Genomic DNA, 15,698 nt, shown 5'->3' with positions numbered 1-15,698 from the left:
GGTGAGGGACGCCGGTGTGGGAGAGAAAGTGTGTGTTTAAAAGGTACCTGGTGACGCACGCACACGCACACACACACACACACACGCACACACAAGGATGCCACTGATAACCTAGATGCAAGTGTGTTTGTTTGTTTGTTTGTGTGTTGTTGTTTTTTATACGGGTGAAGAGAGCAGTCAAGGGCAGAACGGATAAACACTAAATTAATGAAAACAAACAGATTAATACAAAAAAAATGTTTGTTTATTTGTTTGTGTCTTTGTTTATATAATCTCTCTCTCTCTCTCTCTCTCTCTCTCTCTCTCTCTCTCTCTCTCTCTCTCTCTCTCTCTCTCTCTCTCTCTCTCTCTCTCTCTCTCTTATCGTTTATTTCCTTTCCATTTTTGTCGCTTTATCTTTCGTTGCGTCTGTCTGTCTGTCTGTCTATCTGTCTGTCTGTCTGTCTGTCTGTCTATCTACCTTCATGTTTATCTCTCCGCCTGTCTGTTGGTCCCTCTCATTATCTTAACACTTATCACATTCATCCTCTTACTATTTTCTTACTTTTTAACTTTTTTATGTATTTACTTTTCGTTCTTTGTTTCCTTTCGTCACTCCTTTAATAGATTTTTTTTTCTTTTATTTTCATTGCCCTTTCTTTTTTCTTTCATATTTTTCTTTATTTGCATTGTTTCTTTCATTTTTCATTGTTTACTTTTATTCTCTTCTTTTTCTTCATTTTTCTGTTTCTTTTTCTTCTTTTTCTTCTTATTTTTTTCTTATCTTCTTCTTCTTGTGATCATATTATTATTATTATTATTATTATTATTATTATTATTATTATTATTATTATTTATTATTATTATTATTATTATTATTATTATTATTATTATTATTATTATTATTATTATTATTATTATTATTATTATGAATATACCATTACTACTACTACTACTACTACTACTACTACTACTACTGTTTATGGTTATCTTATTCCTCATAGTCATTATTTTCCTCCATGTTATCTTCCCCAACTTAACCATCATCACTCCTCCTCCTCCTCCTCCTCCTCCTCCTCCTCCTCACACCCCCAAGCTCACGGTCAACGCCCAGACGACGTAACACCTGATAAAACACACACACACACACACACACACACACACACACACACGTACCGTTCCCAATCTCCCGCGCCGCATGCATTATAAGTGGATGAGGAAAGCTGATGCAAGCAGATGTTGGTTCAGTGATTCATGCTCGTGTTCCGAGAGATGCCTTACCCCCCTCCTAAGCCTGTACTGCCTTGTCTGTCCCTTTGTCTGTCTCCGGTGCTGTGTGGGAGGTCAGGAGGGTATGGCTGGAGGAAGGAAAGCGCTGGTTGGGTAAGAGACTGAGGGAGGGAAGGAGTGAAGGGGCGAGGCAGGGGAGGAGCCCAAGGTTTCTGTGCCTACGTGAACGCCGGCACGGCTGAATTTTCCACGTTCGACCCCTTTCCGTTGCTCCGAATGTTCTAGGTTTTCTTGCGTTGTGGATGTGGAACGGCGATGGAAAGTGGGTGATGGTGACCTGGTTGTGTGTTGAAGGTTCTGCCCGCTGTGTAGAGAGGCATACTCTTAATTAAAAATGGGAATAAGAGGAATGGGGAAAGAGGAGTGGGCCAAGGCTGAACCAAGGTGGGCTCGCTGAGTGTTTGATAGGGAAGAGACGGCAATGATTTAGCGATGGGGAAAATTAGTGTTGAGTAAGTGATGAATAGCCAGGTATGGCTTATGGATAAAGAATGGATGTAGAGGAAGGAGAAATGGTTGATGGGAGGATACGGGGAGAGAATGATGATAAGGGGCAGGGATGGAAAAGGAAAGAGTTAGGTAAAGGGTGAAGTGAAGATGGTTCATGGGTAGAGCATTGATGGGGAAGGGAGGGAAGTGGCAGAAGTGAAAGAGGGGAATCATCGTTCGGCTCCGGCCCCGCCGAAGCCGCAGCGATCATGGCCGAGGCTTTGTTGTGCTTCCCCGCCGTCCGCAGGCTGGCCGGCGTGCCGCAGGGCCAGAGGTTGTTGCCTGGTAACCTGTCTTGTGGCCAGGACGGGGCCAGAAGGGGCGTGGAGGGGCGTGGCGGGGCGGGGTGTTCGGCGGAGCGGTGGCGGTGGTGTGGGTTATGCACTGTAATCGAAGCCACAATGGGCGGGGAAGGGGCGTGCGCGGCCACGTGAGTGTCCCCGAGTGTCCCCGCCGGCGTGACCTTCACCTCCGCCCGCAGCACCGGCGGCTCATCCCGCCCCGCGTGAGGACCGTCAGGGAGGCTGCGCTGCTTTCTGACGCGTCCCGAGAAATGCAGCGACGCGGCGACACTCACGTAACGGGACGGGAGTCTGTGGGAGCAGAGGAAACCTCTTGTCGGAGGCCGCGCCGGGCGGCTTCCCCGGCTTGTGACGTAACGGCGATGCAGGTAAGCCCGCGTTGCATCAGGCGGAGGATGTTCGTTGAAATCTCCCTGGGCTCGGGCCCGTCCGGGGCGGGGTGACGGGGTGGCAGGGGTGCGGGGCACGGAGGCCTTGCCAGCCACCCGTCGTCTCCGCCGCCGCCGCCAGTCAGTCAGTCCCACACGAGGCGTCAATACGTGTACACGCGCCTGACGCTCCTCCGTGCACGTCCACAAAGCACTTGACCCATCCTGCGGCGCCCCTGGAATACGCACACACACACACGACGCCTGAGAGCAACGCAACACTTACCTGTGCCATCCACGACACACCTTTGTCCTCGGCCAGCCAGGTGAGTGAGCCGCGAGGAACAGTAGGTCTTACCTGGCTTTCTTGTGGCCTGTTTGTGTTCGGCGGAAATTCCTGGCGAAGGATTAACTCGTATCGTGTCTCGAAGGAAGCCTCCGTGCTGGGACCAGCCCTTCTTGCCCCGACGCCCTTCCGCCCCTCGTCAAGTGTTACGTGAGTGTTGCTGGCACGTGTCGAGGGGTCGTGAAGTGTTGTGTGAAGTGCAAGACATGAAGTGTCCAGCAGTGTTATAGCGAGCATTAAGGAGTCTCTGAAAGTGTGGCGGCGCCGCGGCAAGAGGCTCACTCGAGTCTTTGTGTCCTCGAGTGGCAGTAATCTTACCTTCGCCGAGTGGGAGTGTGTTAGCATGATCAGGTGTCGCGCCCCACTAGGGAAGGACTGCACAGTGCCTGCGTGTGGAGAGGCGCCAGTGTGTCCCCACGTGCCAGTGCCTAGCAGCTGACGGTGCCACAATAGTAATAACAGTCACACGAACGATGATAACTCGCTTCACAAAGGCCTTCAATCTCCTCCAAACGTGAGTGAAGTGACAGGAAGGAAGTTCTGGGGACACGAGATAACCGGAGGCCGTTCACCCAGACCCCAACCCACCAAGCATGCAGTGCCAGTGTGGTGCCGTTGGTGTCTGTGCATGCACGGTGCGGACCCGGACCAAGGCTGTTCTTAGCGCCAGACACCCCGGCTCCCCGCTCACTTGAACGTCGTGCATGGATCCTGTTACGGGCAGGTGCTGGGCGTGTGTGAGGGTACTGGTGCTGCTGCTAGGCCAGACTGGGACAGGGCCGAGTGGTACTGTGTTACGGGCATGTGCAGGTCGAGTGTGAGGGTACTAATCCTGGGCTTAACGAGGACAGGGCAGAGTAGTGCTTTGTTAGGTGGGCAGGTGCTGGGGCGCTTCTGGTGATTGTCCTGGGCTAAACGAGAACAGGGGAGAGTGCTTTGTTACGGGCACATGCTGGGGGCGTGTAAGGATACTGATGCTGGGCTAAGCGAGAACAGGGCAGAGTGCTTTGTTACGTGGGCACATGCTGAGGCGTTTCTAGTGCTGGTGCTAGGCTTAACGGGGACGGGGTAGGGTACTTAGCAGAGATAGGACGGGGGAGGAGGAGAGGTAGCGGGTGTACTGATAAAGGACGGACTGGTTAGCGGGGAAAGGAACACAGGAACACCGGGGTGGTCAGCTGAAACAAAGATGAGGGATTGGCTTGTTTTGCTTTGGGTTGTGGTGGTTAGCGGAGACAGGAAAGGGATGGGCTTGAGGTTAAAGACTGACTGGTTGGATAGCGGTACACAGAGAGCGGGAGAAGGCTGGGTTACGGTTTGATTGGTTAGCGGAACAGAGGAAAGGGGAAAAGTTGGGTATACAGTTGGAATGGTTAGCGGGACAGAGATGGGGGGAGAGGGAGGGTTTAGCTTAGAGTTAGGGAGGTATAAAAGGGACACAGAAAGGAGAGGGATGAGTTAGCTTGGGGTATAGGATTCTTAGCTTGACAAAGACGAGTAGAGGGATGGATTAGCTTAGGATTAGGATGGAGAGAGGAATAGGTGAGCTTCGGGTATTGGGTTTTTAGCTTGATACAAACAAGGACAGAGATGGGTCAGCTTAGGTTAGGGTGGCTAGGGGATCATAGATAGGGATGGGTACGTGTTAGCTTAGGTTAGGGAGGTTAGCTTGACACAGACAGGGAGAGGGTTAGGTTAGGTTAGGTTAGGTAGCTAGGAGACAGAGGGAGAGAGGATACATGAGTTAGTTTAGGGACGTTAGAAAGTAGAAGGGGCACAGACGGGAAGAGGGTTAGGTTAGGTTAGGTAGCTGGGAGACAGAGGGAGAGAGGATTAGCTTACGAAAGGCAGAAACTAGAAAGGGCACAGACGGGAAGAGGAATAGGCTAGGTTAGGGTTAGGGAGGGCAGGAGAGACACAGGAAGGGATGGTTGAGTCAGGCTTTGAAGTATGTAACTGTAGCAAGGACGCAGAGGCGGAGTATATAAGTAATTTGTATGTTTCCCGTGTATTTTAGGGGCGGTGTGTGGGGGAAGAGGAGGTCGTTTATGTGTCCCGTGTATGTGTATGGTTATGATAATGGGAGAGAGAGGGAGGGAAGGCAACGGAAAATGAGTATAGTGTCTTTGTGTTCTGCTACAGTGGTGCTTGTGATGATGGTGATGCTGATGGTGAACCTATAGTGATCAGGTGTTAGGTTAAGTTACGGTAGGTGTAGATAGTGATGTTTGTTTGTTTGTGATGGTGATGATGATGGTGGTGTTGGTGCTTGTGATGATGGTGAACCTATAGTGATCAGATGTTAGGTTAGGTTAAGGTAGGTGTAGATAGTGATGTTTGTTTGTTTGTGATGGTGATGATGGTGATGATAATGGTGAACCTATAGTGATCAGATGTTAGGTTAGGTTAAGGTAGGTTAGGATGGTGTTCGTGGTGGTGAAAGTCAATGCAGGTAGAGTGAAAATAATGTAGATAGTGATGTTTGTTTGTTTGTGGTGGTGATGATGATGATGGTGATGCTGATGGTGAGCCTAGTGATCAGGTGTTAGGTTAGGTTAAGGTAGGTTAGGATGGTGTTCGTGGTGGTGAAAGTCAATGCAGGTAGAGTGAAAATAATATAGATAGTGATGTTTGTTTGTTTGTGGTGGTGATGATGATGGTGTTGGTGATAATGGTAGTGAAAGGTCAAGACAAGGAACGTGATGTTATTATGATCCGTTACCTTGGTGTTTGTGATGTTGATGTTGATGTTGTTGGTGGTGATGGTGATGGAGGTGGAACATGGCGGTATTGTGCTTCCTTACAGTGATGTTGACAAATATGGTGATGCTATAGTGGAACATAGATAGGAAAGTGATTGATTTGCTCTTTAGTGAATAGAGCGACAGACAAAGAAGAGTGATGATCGTGACGGTGGTGATAGTGGAGGTGGTGAGGGTAGTGTGTGTACCATATCGCTCCTGGTGGTGTTAACTGCTGGGGGTAACAAACAGTGGTGGTGGTGGTGGTGGAGTCGGAAACAGCTGGGGGTAAAACCATTCCTTCAACATCCGGAATTTGGGACGACTCATGATCCCTAAAAAGGTTCATGAGAGATAATATAATGTCAGGAGAGAGAGAGAGAGAGAGACGTAAGGTTAGGTTGGCATTGATGGTATTGGAAAGCCAGAGAGAGAGAGAGAGAGAGAGAGAGAGAGACGTAAGGTTAAGTTAGGTTAGGTTGGTATTGAAAAGACAGAATACTAAGAGTGAACATAACGTAAATAGCGATATCCTACTGTGATGTTTGTTTGTAGTGGTGACAGACAGATACAGACAGACAGACAGAGACACTGATACAGACAGACAGACAGACAGACAGACAGACAGACAGAGACACTGATACAGACAGACAGACAGAGACACAGATACAGACAGACAGACAGAGACACAGACAGACAGACAGAGACACAGATACAGACAGACAGACAGAGACACAGATACAGACAGACAGACAGAGACACAGATACAGACAGACAGACAGAGACACAGATACAGACAGACAGACAGAGACACAGATACAGACAGACAGACAGAGACACAGATACAGACAGACAGACAGAGACACAGATACAGACAGACAGACAGAGACACAGATACAGACAGACAGACAGACAGAGACACAGACAGACAGACAGAGACACAGACAGACAGACAGAGACACAGATACAGACAGACAGACAGAGACACAGATACAGACAGACAGACAGAGACACAGATACAGACAGAGACACAGACAGACAGACAGATAGAGAGAAAGCATGTATGGACTGTCACTTTTGTTTGGGAGTAACCAGGATGTACCACCACTAACTAACCAACACCTGGACCACTAATGAGCCAGCCACCTGCACCGCTAATGAACGTGAACCACCTGGACCACCTCTTACGAAGCCCCGGTCCCACGCGGTTGATTCCCTTTACCGGAAGCCTCTCGTCTCCCTCTCCCATTCCTTCGCTTCCTTTCCTTCTTCTGTTCCCGTTCTCTGTCTGTACCCATCTTCCCCTCCTCCGCCGCCTGTATCCTCTTCCTTTCCTTCCTGTTCCCAATACCTCTTTTCCTCTTGCCCTTGTGTTTCCCCGTTTCTCCTTTCCTCTTCTTTTCCTTCCTTCGGTGTTTTTCTTTTCCCGTCCTCATTCCTCCACCTTTCCTTTTTCTTTCTTTTGGTATCCTATTTCCTCCTTCTCCTTCTCTTTCGTCTCCTTCTCCTCCTCCTTCTCTTTCTTCTTCTCCTCCTCTTGCTGTTTCTCCCTCGCACTCACGCCCACTCACGCCCAATGCTAGTTCACAAGTCTCTTTTCCATCCTCCTTCTCCTCCTCTCCCTCCTCCTCCTCCTCCTCCTCAAACCCATTCTTTTCAGTTCATCAGCCTCCTCCACTTTCCTTCTCCTCCTCTTCCTCCTCTTTCACCATCCTCCAACATGCCCATTTTCACTCCCCACTCCTCCTCTCCTCCTCCTCCTCCTCCTCCTTCTCCTCCTCCTCGGCCATTACCTGCCTGAGTCACTGACCAGACCAGGTGTTGGACTGAGGGTCTGAGGCTGATAGTGGCGTGTTGGTTAGACTCGACGAGAGGAAATGTATATAGAGGAAGGGAGGGGAGAGGAAAGGCCAGCGTGTGTGTGTGTGTGTGTGTGTGTGTGTGTGTGTGTGGTGACGAGGCGGAGGAGGAAAAAAGATTGTGGGTGAAATAAATGAATGAATGATGATGTAATGATTGGTAATGTTGGAGGAGGAGGAGGAGGAGGAGGAGGAAGACAAAGAAGAATAAGAGGGATGAGAGATCGACAGACAGAGAGATAGATAGATAGACAAATAGATAGACAAAGATAGACACATTGACGGAAGAAAATTGAAGAAAAAAATAAGTGTGGCTGCTTCAGAGAGAGAGAGAGAGAGAGAGAGAGAGAGAAGCGCGGAGGTTAAGGGACGGAGGTGGACCGGGAAGAAATGAGTCCTTGAACCTGAGAGAGAGAGAGAGAGAGAGAGAGAGAGAGAGAGAGAGAGAGAGAGAGATCCATGGGGTGATTAAGCTTCGTTTCTCCCCGTGTACCATCTCCCCTTCTTTCTCCCTCTCCCTTTCCTCCCCTGTTCTTAAATCATTCTGACCCCTTCTTCACCCCCCTCTACTGCTCCTCTCCCCCTCTCCCCCCTCACTAACCTCCCCCGTCCCTCCTTCACTACTTTTCCATATATCTCTCCTCCCTTGAAATGGTTGAATGGACTTAAAGGGAGAATGTGGTCCAATGGTGTGGAATCAGTTCATGAAAGTTCAGATTAGTTAAGTTCAGGAAAGATTAGATAAGTTAAGATCATTTAAGTTCAGATTAATTAAAGTATGGTAAAGATTCGATCAATTCAGTTCAGTAAAGTTTAGAGTTAAAGTTCAGTTAAGTTAAGTAAAGCTTCGATCAGGCAAATTCAGACAACCTTCTATGAGTGAGCTTTTTCGTATCTTATTTTTTTGCCTTTGAACTTCTTCCTTTACTGTCAAAATATACAAGTCAGTAAAGTTCAGATCAATAAAAGTTCAGTAAAGCGTAGTTCAGTTAAGTTCAGTGAAGCTTCGGTCAGTTAAATTCATGACAGCTTAGATCAGGCAAGTTCAGACAATCTTCTATGAGTAAGCTTTTTCGTATCTTATTTTTTTGCCTTTGAACTGCTTCCTTTACTGCCAAAATATACAAGCTCACAAGTGCATACTAAAGAAATCCACACTCAATTAACTCCTTAGTATTATCTTCATTTATTTTCAGTCAAACTCACAAATCGTCGCAAAATACGTAAGTCAGCACCAGAATGTTCACCCCAAATTCAGAGTCCCAAAGCCTCCGTGTAGGTCCATCTGCTAAGTCGTTAAGTCCGTTTAAGTCGCATTAAGATAGGCGAGCCAGGCCCAGCCATGCGTGTGCCGGTGGTGTGCCGCGGGTCCGCCAGTCCGCCGGCCATAAAGTCCAGTCCGAGGCGCATTAATATTCCGGAGCTAAGTCGCCGAGCCTCTCCGTTCAGTCAGTTGGGTCGCTATGCACGCACAGACATACAGATAGACCAAGGCAGACAGAGAGGGGCAGATACAAGACAAAGAGACAGAGGCAGGCCTACAAAGACGGACAGACAGACCAAGGCAGACAGAGTGGGGCAGATACAAGACAAAGAGACAGGCAGGCATACAAAGACGGACAGACAGACCAAGGCAGACAGAGTGGGGCAGATACAAGACAAAGAGACAGACAGGCCTACAAAGACAGACAGACAGACAGACAGAGAGCGGCAAATGCACCGTTATACAAGACAAAGACAGAGGCAAGCATACAAAGATACAAAGACAAACAGGCATACAGACAGACAGACAGAGAGGCAGATGCACCGTCACACAAGACAAAGAGACAGCCAGACTTACAAACAGACAGACAGACAGATACAGGCACTCAGAAAGACAATAACACATACACAGACAAAAATAACTAGAGAGACACAGACTGACAAGCATACACACACACACACACACACACACACACACACACACACACACACACACACACACACACACACACACACAGCAAAATACATAAAGAGTAGACTCACCTTAAGATAGACATACACATACATACAGACAGACAGACACTACACACACACACACACACACACACACACACACACACACAGTTCAGCAGTAAGTCACGTGGTGCGGCGTCAAGTGTGTCGCGACCCACTTCTATCATATGCATTCATCCCCTGCCGGCGCCGCTGCTGCAGAAGGCGGAAGCGGTGGTGGTGGTGGTGTGTGTGTGTGTGTGTGTGGGGGGGGGCAAGGAGATGACACGCCGCCCTTTGTCGCAACCATATTCTTAAACACTTCCGGCTCTCACCTCAAATATTTTCAAGGGCCACGTAGGATAACAGTCGGGCTCTCATTAGCATTTTTCGCATGATGGTGCAGAAGCCTTGTCACCTAATCACTATACGCTCCTAAAACTATCCTTAACAATACCCGCAACCTCTACGGAAGCCTTATCAAATGTAGGTGTGGAAGCCCGGAAATGTTTGAGAATATGGACCCTGGCACTGGCACTGACACGGAGGGCCAAGCGGCGGGGCTCAGCAGGATCGAGGTCCCTCCATTCCTTAACGTGCTGGAAAGGAAAGGAAAGAAGAGTTTAGGATTCCCCTTTCTTAGCAACTAGATTCCTTACCACAGACATCCTACATACCATAGACCACCACCATACCCCCTCAACCACAGAAAAAGAGTAAGGAAAATCAATATAGGATTCTCACTGTCTCAGCAACCCTAGATCACCATACACCATTGACCTCCACTTCGAATCTTAGACCTCCACCATAGACCCAAAAACATCCACCAGAGACCATATATATATAGTATTAACTCAGCAGGATCGAGGTCCCTCCATTTCTTAACGTGCTGGAAAGGGAAGGAAAGGAATGTTTAGGATTCCCCCTTTCTTAGCAAGTAGATTCCTTACCACAGACATCCTACGTACCATAGACCACCATAGGCCATAGACCATTCACCTTACCCCCTCAACCATAGAAAAAGGGTAAGGAAAAACAATATAGGATTCTCACTTTCTCAGCAACCATAGATCACCATAGACCATTGACCTCCACTCCGAATCTTTGACCTCCACCATAGACCCAAAAACATCCACCAGAGACCCTATAGTATTATAAAGTAGCCCCTGGAAGTGGAGATTGATGTCAAGGAGAGTGGTAAAAGGTGTTTGAAGTTACTGGTATCGGTGGTGGAGGAGCCCCCATCATACATCATATACTGACGTTAAGACGGGACTCAAATACATACGTTGAGGCACTGGAACTCTTTACTCCTGAGGGTCGTAAGGAAAATAGTAGCTCGTGGGTTTCATGGTTTTAATTCAGTTATAGATAGATTACAGTATATGTTCCGCTTCCCCATCTCCCATGATTACCTAATGGCGTGGATTCCAAGATCTACAAAGGATTGAAAGCCCTTGTTCCCTATTGTTGACAAGGTTAAGGCAAAGGTTGAGGGTTTCATGGTTTTTACTCAGGTATAGTTGGGTTACAGTATAGGTTCCGCTTCCCCATCTAACATGACTATCTAATGGCGTGGATTCCAAGATCTACGGAGGATTGAAAGCCCTTGTTCTCTATTGTTGACAAGGTTAATGAAAAGGTCGTTGGTTTCATGGTTTTTACTCAGGTATAGTTGGGTTACAGTATTGGTTCCGCTTCCCCATCTCCCATGATTACCTAATGGCGTGGATTCCAAGATCTACAAAGGATTGAAAGCCCTTGTTCTCTATTGTTGACAAGGTTAAGGGAAAGGTTGAGGGTTTCATGGTTTCTACTCAGGTATAGGTTCCTTTCCTCTCCTCGTCCTCCCATGATTATATAATTATCTAAAGGCTTGGATCCGACACACATGATGAATTGAAAGCTTTTGTTCTCACCTGTAAAGAGGGTTAAGGAAAATATAGGTTTCACTGCAATTACTCAGGCATACATAGGTCCCTCTCCTCCACCTCCCATAATTACTGAATGGCGTGCGTGGGTACTAAGATACATAGAGGGTTGAAAGCTCTTATTCGCTGACGTAAAGGAGGTTAAGGAAGAGCTCGCTGATTTCATGGTTTTTATTCAGGTGTAAGTAGGTTCCTCTCTCCACCTCCCATAATTATCTAATGGCGTGGATTCTAAGATTTACAGAGTATTCAAAGCTCTTCTTCGTTGCTGTAAAGAGGGTTAAGGAAAATGTGGGAGTTATGATTTCTGAGCATATATTAGTTTTTCGCTAAGGGAGTGGATACTAAGATTTCGTTAGATTCATAGCTTATGGGAGTTATGATTTCTGAGCATATATTAGTTTTTCGCTGAGGGAGTGGACACTAAGATTTCGTTAGATTCATAGCTCTTGTTCGCTGTCGTGGGAGTCAAGGTTTCTCTGCAGACAATTTATAGATTCCTCGCTCACTCCTTACCTCTTTATTCTATGCCGTGGATATCGAGAATTACAGCGAGTCGAAGTTTTTGCTGTTTTCTGACGTTAAGGGGAAAAGGGAGGCGTATAATTGGCCCAAATAATTAGTTCGAGTTCGTCCTTGAGATGATATAACACGTCCCCTGAGGCGGATGTCGGGAATCACAAAGAATGGGGGACCGCTGTTTCCCGTCGCTAATGAGATGAGGGATGAGGATCGTGCGCCAAACAACAGCTGGAGGAAGCTCTGAGCCTCCCACCAGCTGTCCCTGTCATCATCAGCTGTTTGTCTGGCCACGCTGCTATTTCCTGCTGTTAATGGAGATGAGGGTGCTGGCGGGGCATCGAGGGGTCATTTCGCAGCAGCTGTAGGTGGCAACACCGTCCCTTTGCATGCAACCATCGTCCCCTTCCTTCCGTCGTTCCCTTCCTCCCATCGCCCTCATCAGCAGTCCCTTGTCCTCTGTGATGGCGGCTGGTGGGGCGTCAGGCAGATGGGCGCCGGCTCGTCCGTTTTAAACATCAACAGCCGTTAGGAGTTACTTTTTCTCCCGAACCGGATGTTTTGTTATTCTAACCAGGCGTTTCCGAGGGACCGGTAAACCTTACAGTCCTCGGTATTTCCTCAAGGCGTTCCGTAGCATTGTAAGAACCTTCCGGAGCCTTCCTTGTTCGGTTGGTCGGTAGGTCCTCCAGCTGCCGGGGACAGACAAAGGACCGTTCCTCTTTGTCATGGTTCCTACGTACAGACGCGCGCGCTCCCTCCCCGACTTCGAACAGACGACCGGTACCGGGCGAGCTGACTGAGGCTGTTGACCCGCACGGAGGTTCTTTATGGCGTTGAGTCACGTCGGGTTGAATGAAAGAATATCGAATAATGGCAGTAACTTAACCACTAAAGCTCATGCGAGGGAGAAAGAAAGAGAGTTTAACCGCGTTCTTTAAGGCGAGACTGTGATGTTAGGTGTCCGTGTTATCGCTCTTACCCATGCCTTGTTGCTTTCATGTTTGTTTCTTTCGTTGCCTTTGTAGTAATAGCAGTAGAAGTAGTAGTAGTAGTAGATGTTAGGACTCGTACAGCTGTAGTTATCCCCATCGTTACCAATCGTTACTGTTACGTCCTCACTGTCGTTTGGTTGGCTGTTGAGGAGAAAGTGTCAAGGGGTTGGGGGTTCAGAGAGCCATACTTTTAAACCTTTCCTCACCCATACTCACATATTCAGCAAGGCTTTCGTAGGAGTTGAGGACATTTTCAGGGGTACTAGTTTAATAACCCTGGTGGTAGTCTGACCCTTCTTCTGTATATACCGTGAAACTAAGGGAACACTTATTAGAACTCGATTAACCTTCCTTTCGGCTTTTGGAAGTAGTTGATGTGAGGGATGGAAGCGTCTGACAATACCGATCATAGTCTCACAGGTGGCACCCAAGAAAGGCGAAGGAAGGGCGGCCAGAGGAAGGGACGGAGGGAAAGAGGCGATTAATGAGCGAGAACGAGGGAAAAAGAGAGCATTAAAGAGAAGAAATCTTGAGAGCGGAGACGAAGAAAACGTTTAAAAGAGACCTTGGGAATTAAAGAGAGTGAGGGAAATTTAATGTGAGAAAGTTTCGAACGAGAGAGAGAGAGAGAGAGAGAGAGAGAGAGAGAGAGAGAGAGAGAGAGAGAATAATTAATACTGACGTGAAGAAAGTGCAGGAGAAACCAGGGAAGAATAAGCGAAGTAACGTGACAGGAAACACTGAATAAAAATCCATAATCCAGGGAAGGAGAGAAACCCAACATTTTCCGGGCAAGAGAAATGAGAGAAGAAAGAAGGAGGAGGAGGAGGAGGAGAGAAGAAAGAAAAAGGAGGAGGAGGAGGAGTAAGGAGAAACACGTGACGAATGAGAACAAGAAAGAAAAATAAGTGACACACAACGAGCCGCGTGACACCAAGAGAATAACAACAACAACAACAAACAAGAAAATAAACAGCAGGAAAATTAACCGAACCGCATAAACTCGTAAAAAAGAAAAAAGGGTAACAAGCCAAATACATCAGCTGAATAACAGATAAAAAAAATAGTATACGGTGACATTCTAAGTAAACAGCGATAGAATGACAACACACGTAGGAATAGTGAGTCAACGAGGGGCGCATGGTATTAGGGGAAAGGAGCAGGCGAGGAGGAGAGCACTGACCCATGATTGAGGGAGAAGAATGATAAGCAAGAGGGGAGAGTGGGAGAATGATTTACAGCGTCGTGGTTAAAGAACAAAAATAGACACTGAGGAGAAAAATGTGCGGAAGTTATCACACAGTATAAACAGATTTGAAGAAAGACCGCTACCTACTACTACTACTACTACTACTACTACTACTGCTGCTACTACTACTACTACTACTACTACTACTACCTGTTACGTAAAGAAAACACCAAAATTCATATTGCAAACGAAAAAGAAAAGTGAAACACCAATAAGGAATAATGATGATAATAATAATAATAATAATAATAATAATAATAATAATAATAATAATGAACGTAACAGAACGTGATCATAAAAAGAAACTTGCCTTGCATAGATCTGGAGGGCACCTTGGCAACACACACACACACACACACACACACACACACATATACATGGTCGGGTGACTCATGATCATTCACTGTCATGGCCCACCAGTGTCTACAGACCACCACGGGAGGAGGAGAGGAAGAGGAGGAGGAGGAGAGTGACTAGTGGAAGAAGCAGCCATGACGTAGGAGCGGTAAAATATATGTACTTGCACCTGTACCTGTGTGTGTGAGTGTGTGTGTGTGTGTGTGTGTGTGTGTTTAATATATAGCTACTTTGTTTGCCCCTAATGCTGCTGTTGTTGCTATTGCTGAATTTCCTACTACTACTACTACTACTACTATTACTACTTTTACTACTACTACTACTACTACTACTACTACTACTACTACTACTATTCCAACCATTCGTGTTTCTTATTAATCTTTTTTTATAAATGTGACAGTTTTTCATCTTTTTCATATCTCTTCCTCCTCCCCCTCTTCTCTCTTTCCTTTGTTTTCGTATCATTATTATCATCTTTATTATTACTGTCTTCCGTAAGCTCCTTGACTTATTACTGTCCCCTGTGCACCCTTCACTAAACCCAAGTTATTGTACCACGTTGGACACACTACCACCACTACCACCACCACCAACAACAACACCACCACACCAACACCTCCCACCTACCAACCTACCTACTGCCTACTCTACCTCAAACCCATTCATTCTCTCACCTGTGCTGCCGGCGTGTCCCCAGGTTGTCGTACGCGAGGCAGCCATGCAGCAGACCGGGGCGTCGAAGGCCGTGTGGCAGCGGCGCACCAACAAGATCGTGGCGGCGGGCATCACCATCATCGGGCTCACCATGATGCTGTCCCTCATACCGCAGTGCATCTACATCGGCATCGTCTTCGTGTCATGCTCTTTAATGTGAGTGTCGATATGGTTGGTGGTTGTTATTGATTTTGATTGATTGGTTTGATTGAGTGATTGACGTTTGTTTGTTTGCTTGTTTACAGTCTGTCATTAGTCCAGCGGCATTTGGCTAGCGTACTTTTTGGGTGTTTACATTTGTTTTCTTCTTTTCTTCCTTTTGTTGTTGTTTTTTTGTTCTTGTTCTTTTATTCTTGTTCTTCTTCTTCCACGTCGACTTTTTCATCTTCCTTTTTTTTTTTGTGGTTCTTGTTCTTTTCCTCATCTTCATTTTTTCTTCCTCTCTTTTCCTTGTTCTCTTGTTATAATTTATTCTTGTTCTTTTTTTTTTCTCCTCCTCCTCCTCCTCCTCCTCCTCCTCTTCTTCTTTTCTTCTATTTTACTCTTGTCATTGTCCTTATTCGGCATCTGACCTTCCCTCCCCCC

General features: G+C 46.9%; 1 protein-coding gene across 7 annotated transcripts in view; it reads left to right on the top strand.

Moving 5' to 3' along the window:
* LOC127003768 (uncharacterized) overlaps positions 1 to 15,698 on the top strand; it is a 116,975-nt gene that overhangs the window by 78,805 nt on the left and 22,472 nt on the right. For 3 of the 7 annotated variants that reach the window (XM_050870779.1, XM_050870776.1, XM_050870775.1), the window contains exon 2: positions 15,097 to 15,269. In XM_050870779.1, coding sequence (XP_050726736.1) covers positions 15,118 to 15,269 — 152 coding nt within the window. In that variant the 5' untranslated portion in view covers positions 15,097 to 15,117. Of the gene's footprint in view, positions 1 to 2,296; positions 2,429 to 2,683; positions 2,755 to 3,086; positions 3,289 to 3,394; positions 3,499 to 15,096; positions 15,270 to 15,698 lie in introns of those variants that run through there. The other 4 variants (XM_050870774.1, XM_050870778.1, XM_050870781.1 and 1 more) reach the window with 4 other exon arrangements.

This window comes from Eriocheir sinensis, chromosome 26, assembly GCF_024679095.1.
Source record: "Eriocheir sinensis breed Jianghai 21 chromosome 26, ASM2467909v1, whole genome shotgun sequence".
Lineage (NCBI taxonomy): Eukaryota > Metazoa > Arthropoda > Malacostraca > Decapoda > Varunidae > Eriocheir > Eriocheir sinensis.
This window is presented reverse-complemented; position numbering and strand designations above follow the sequence as displayed.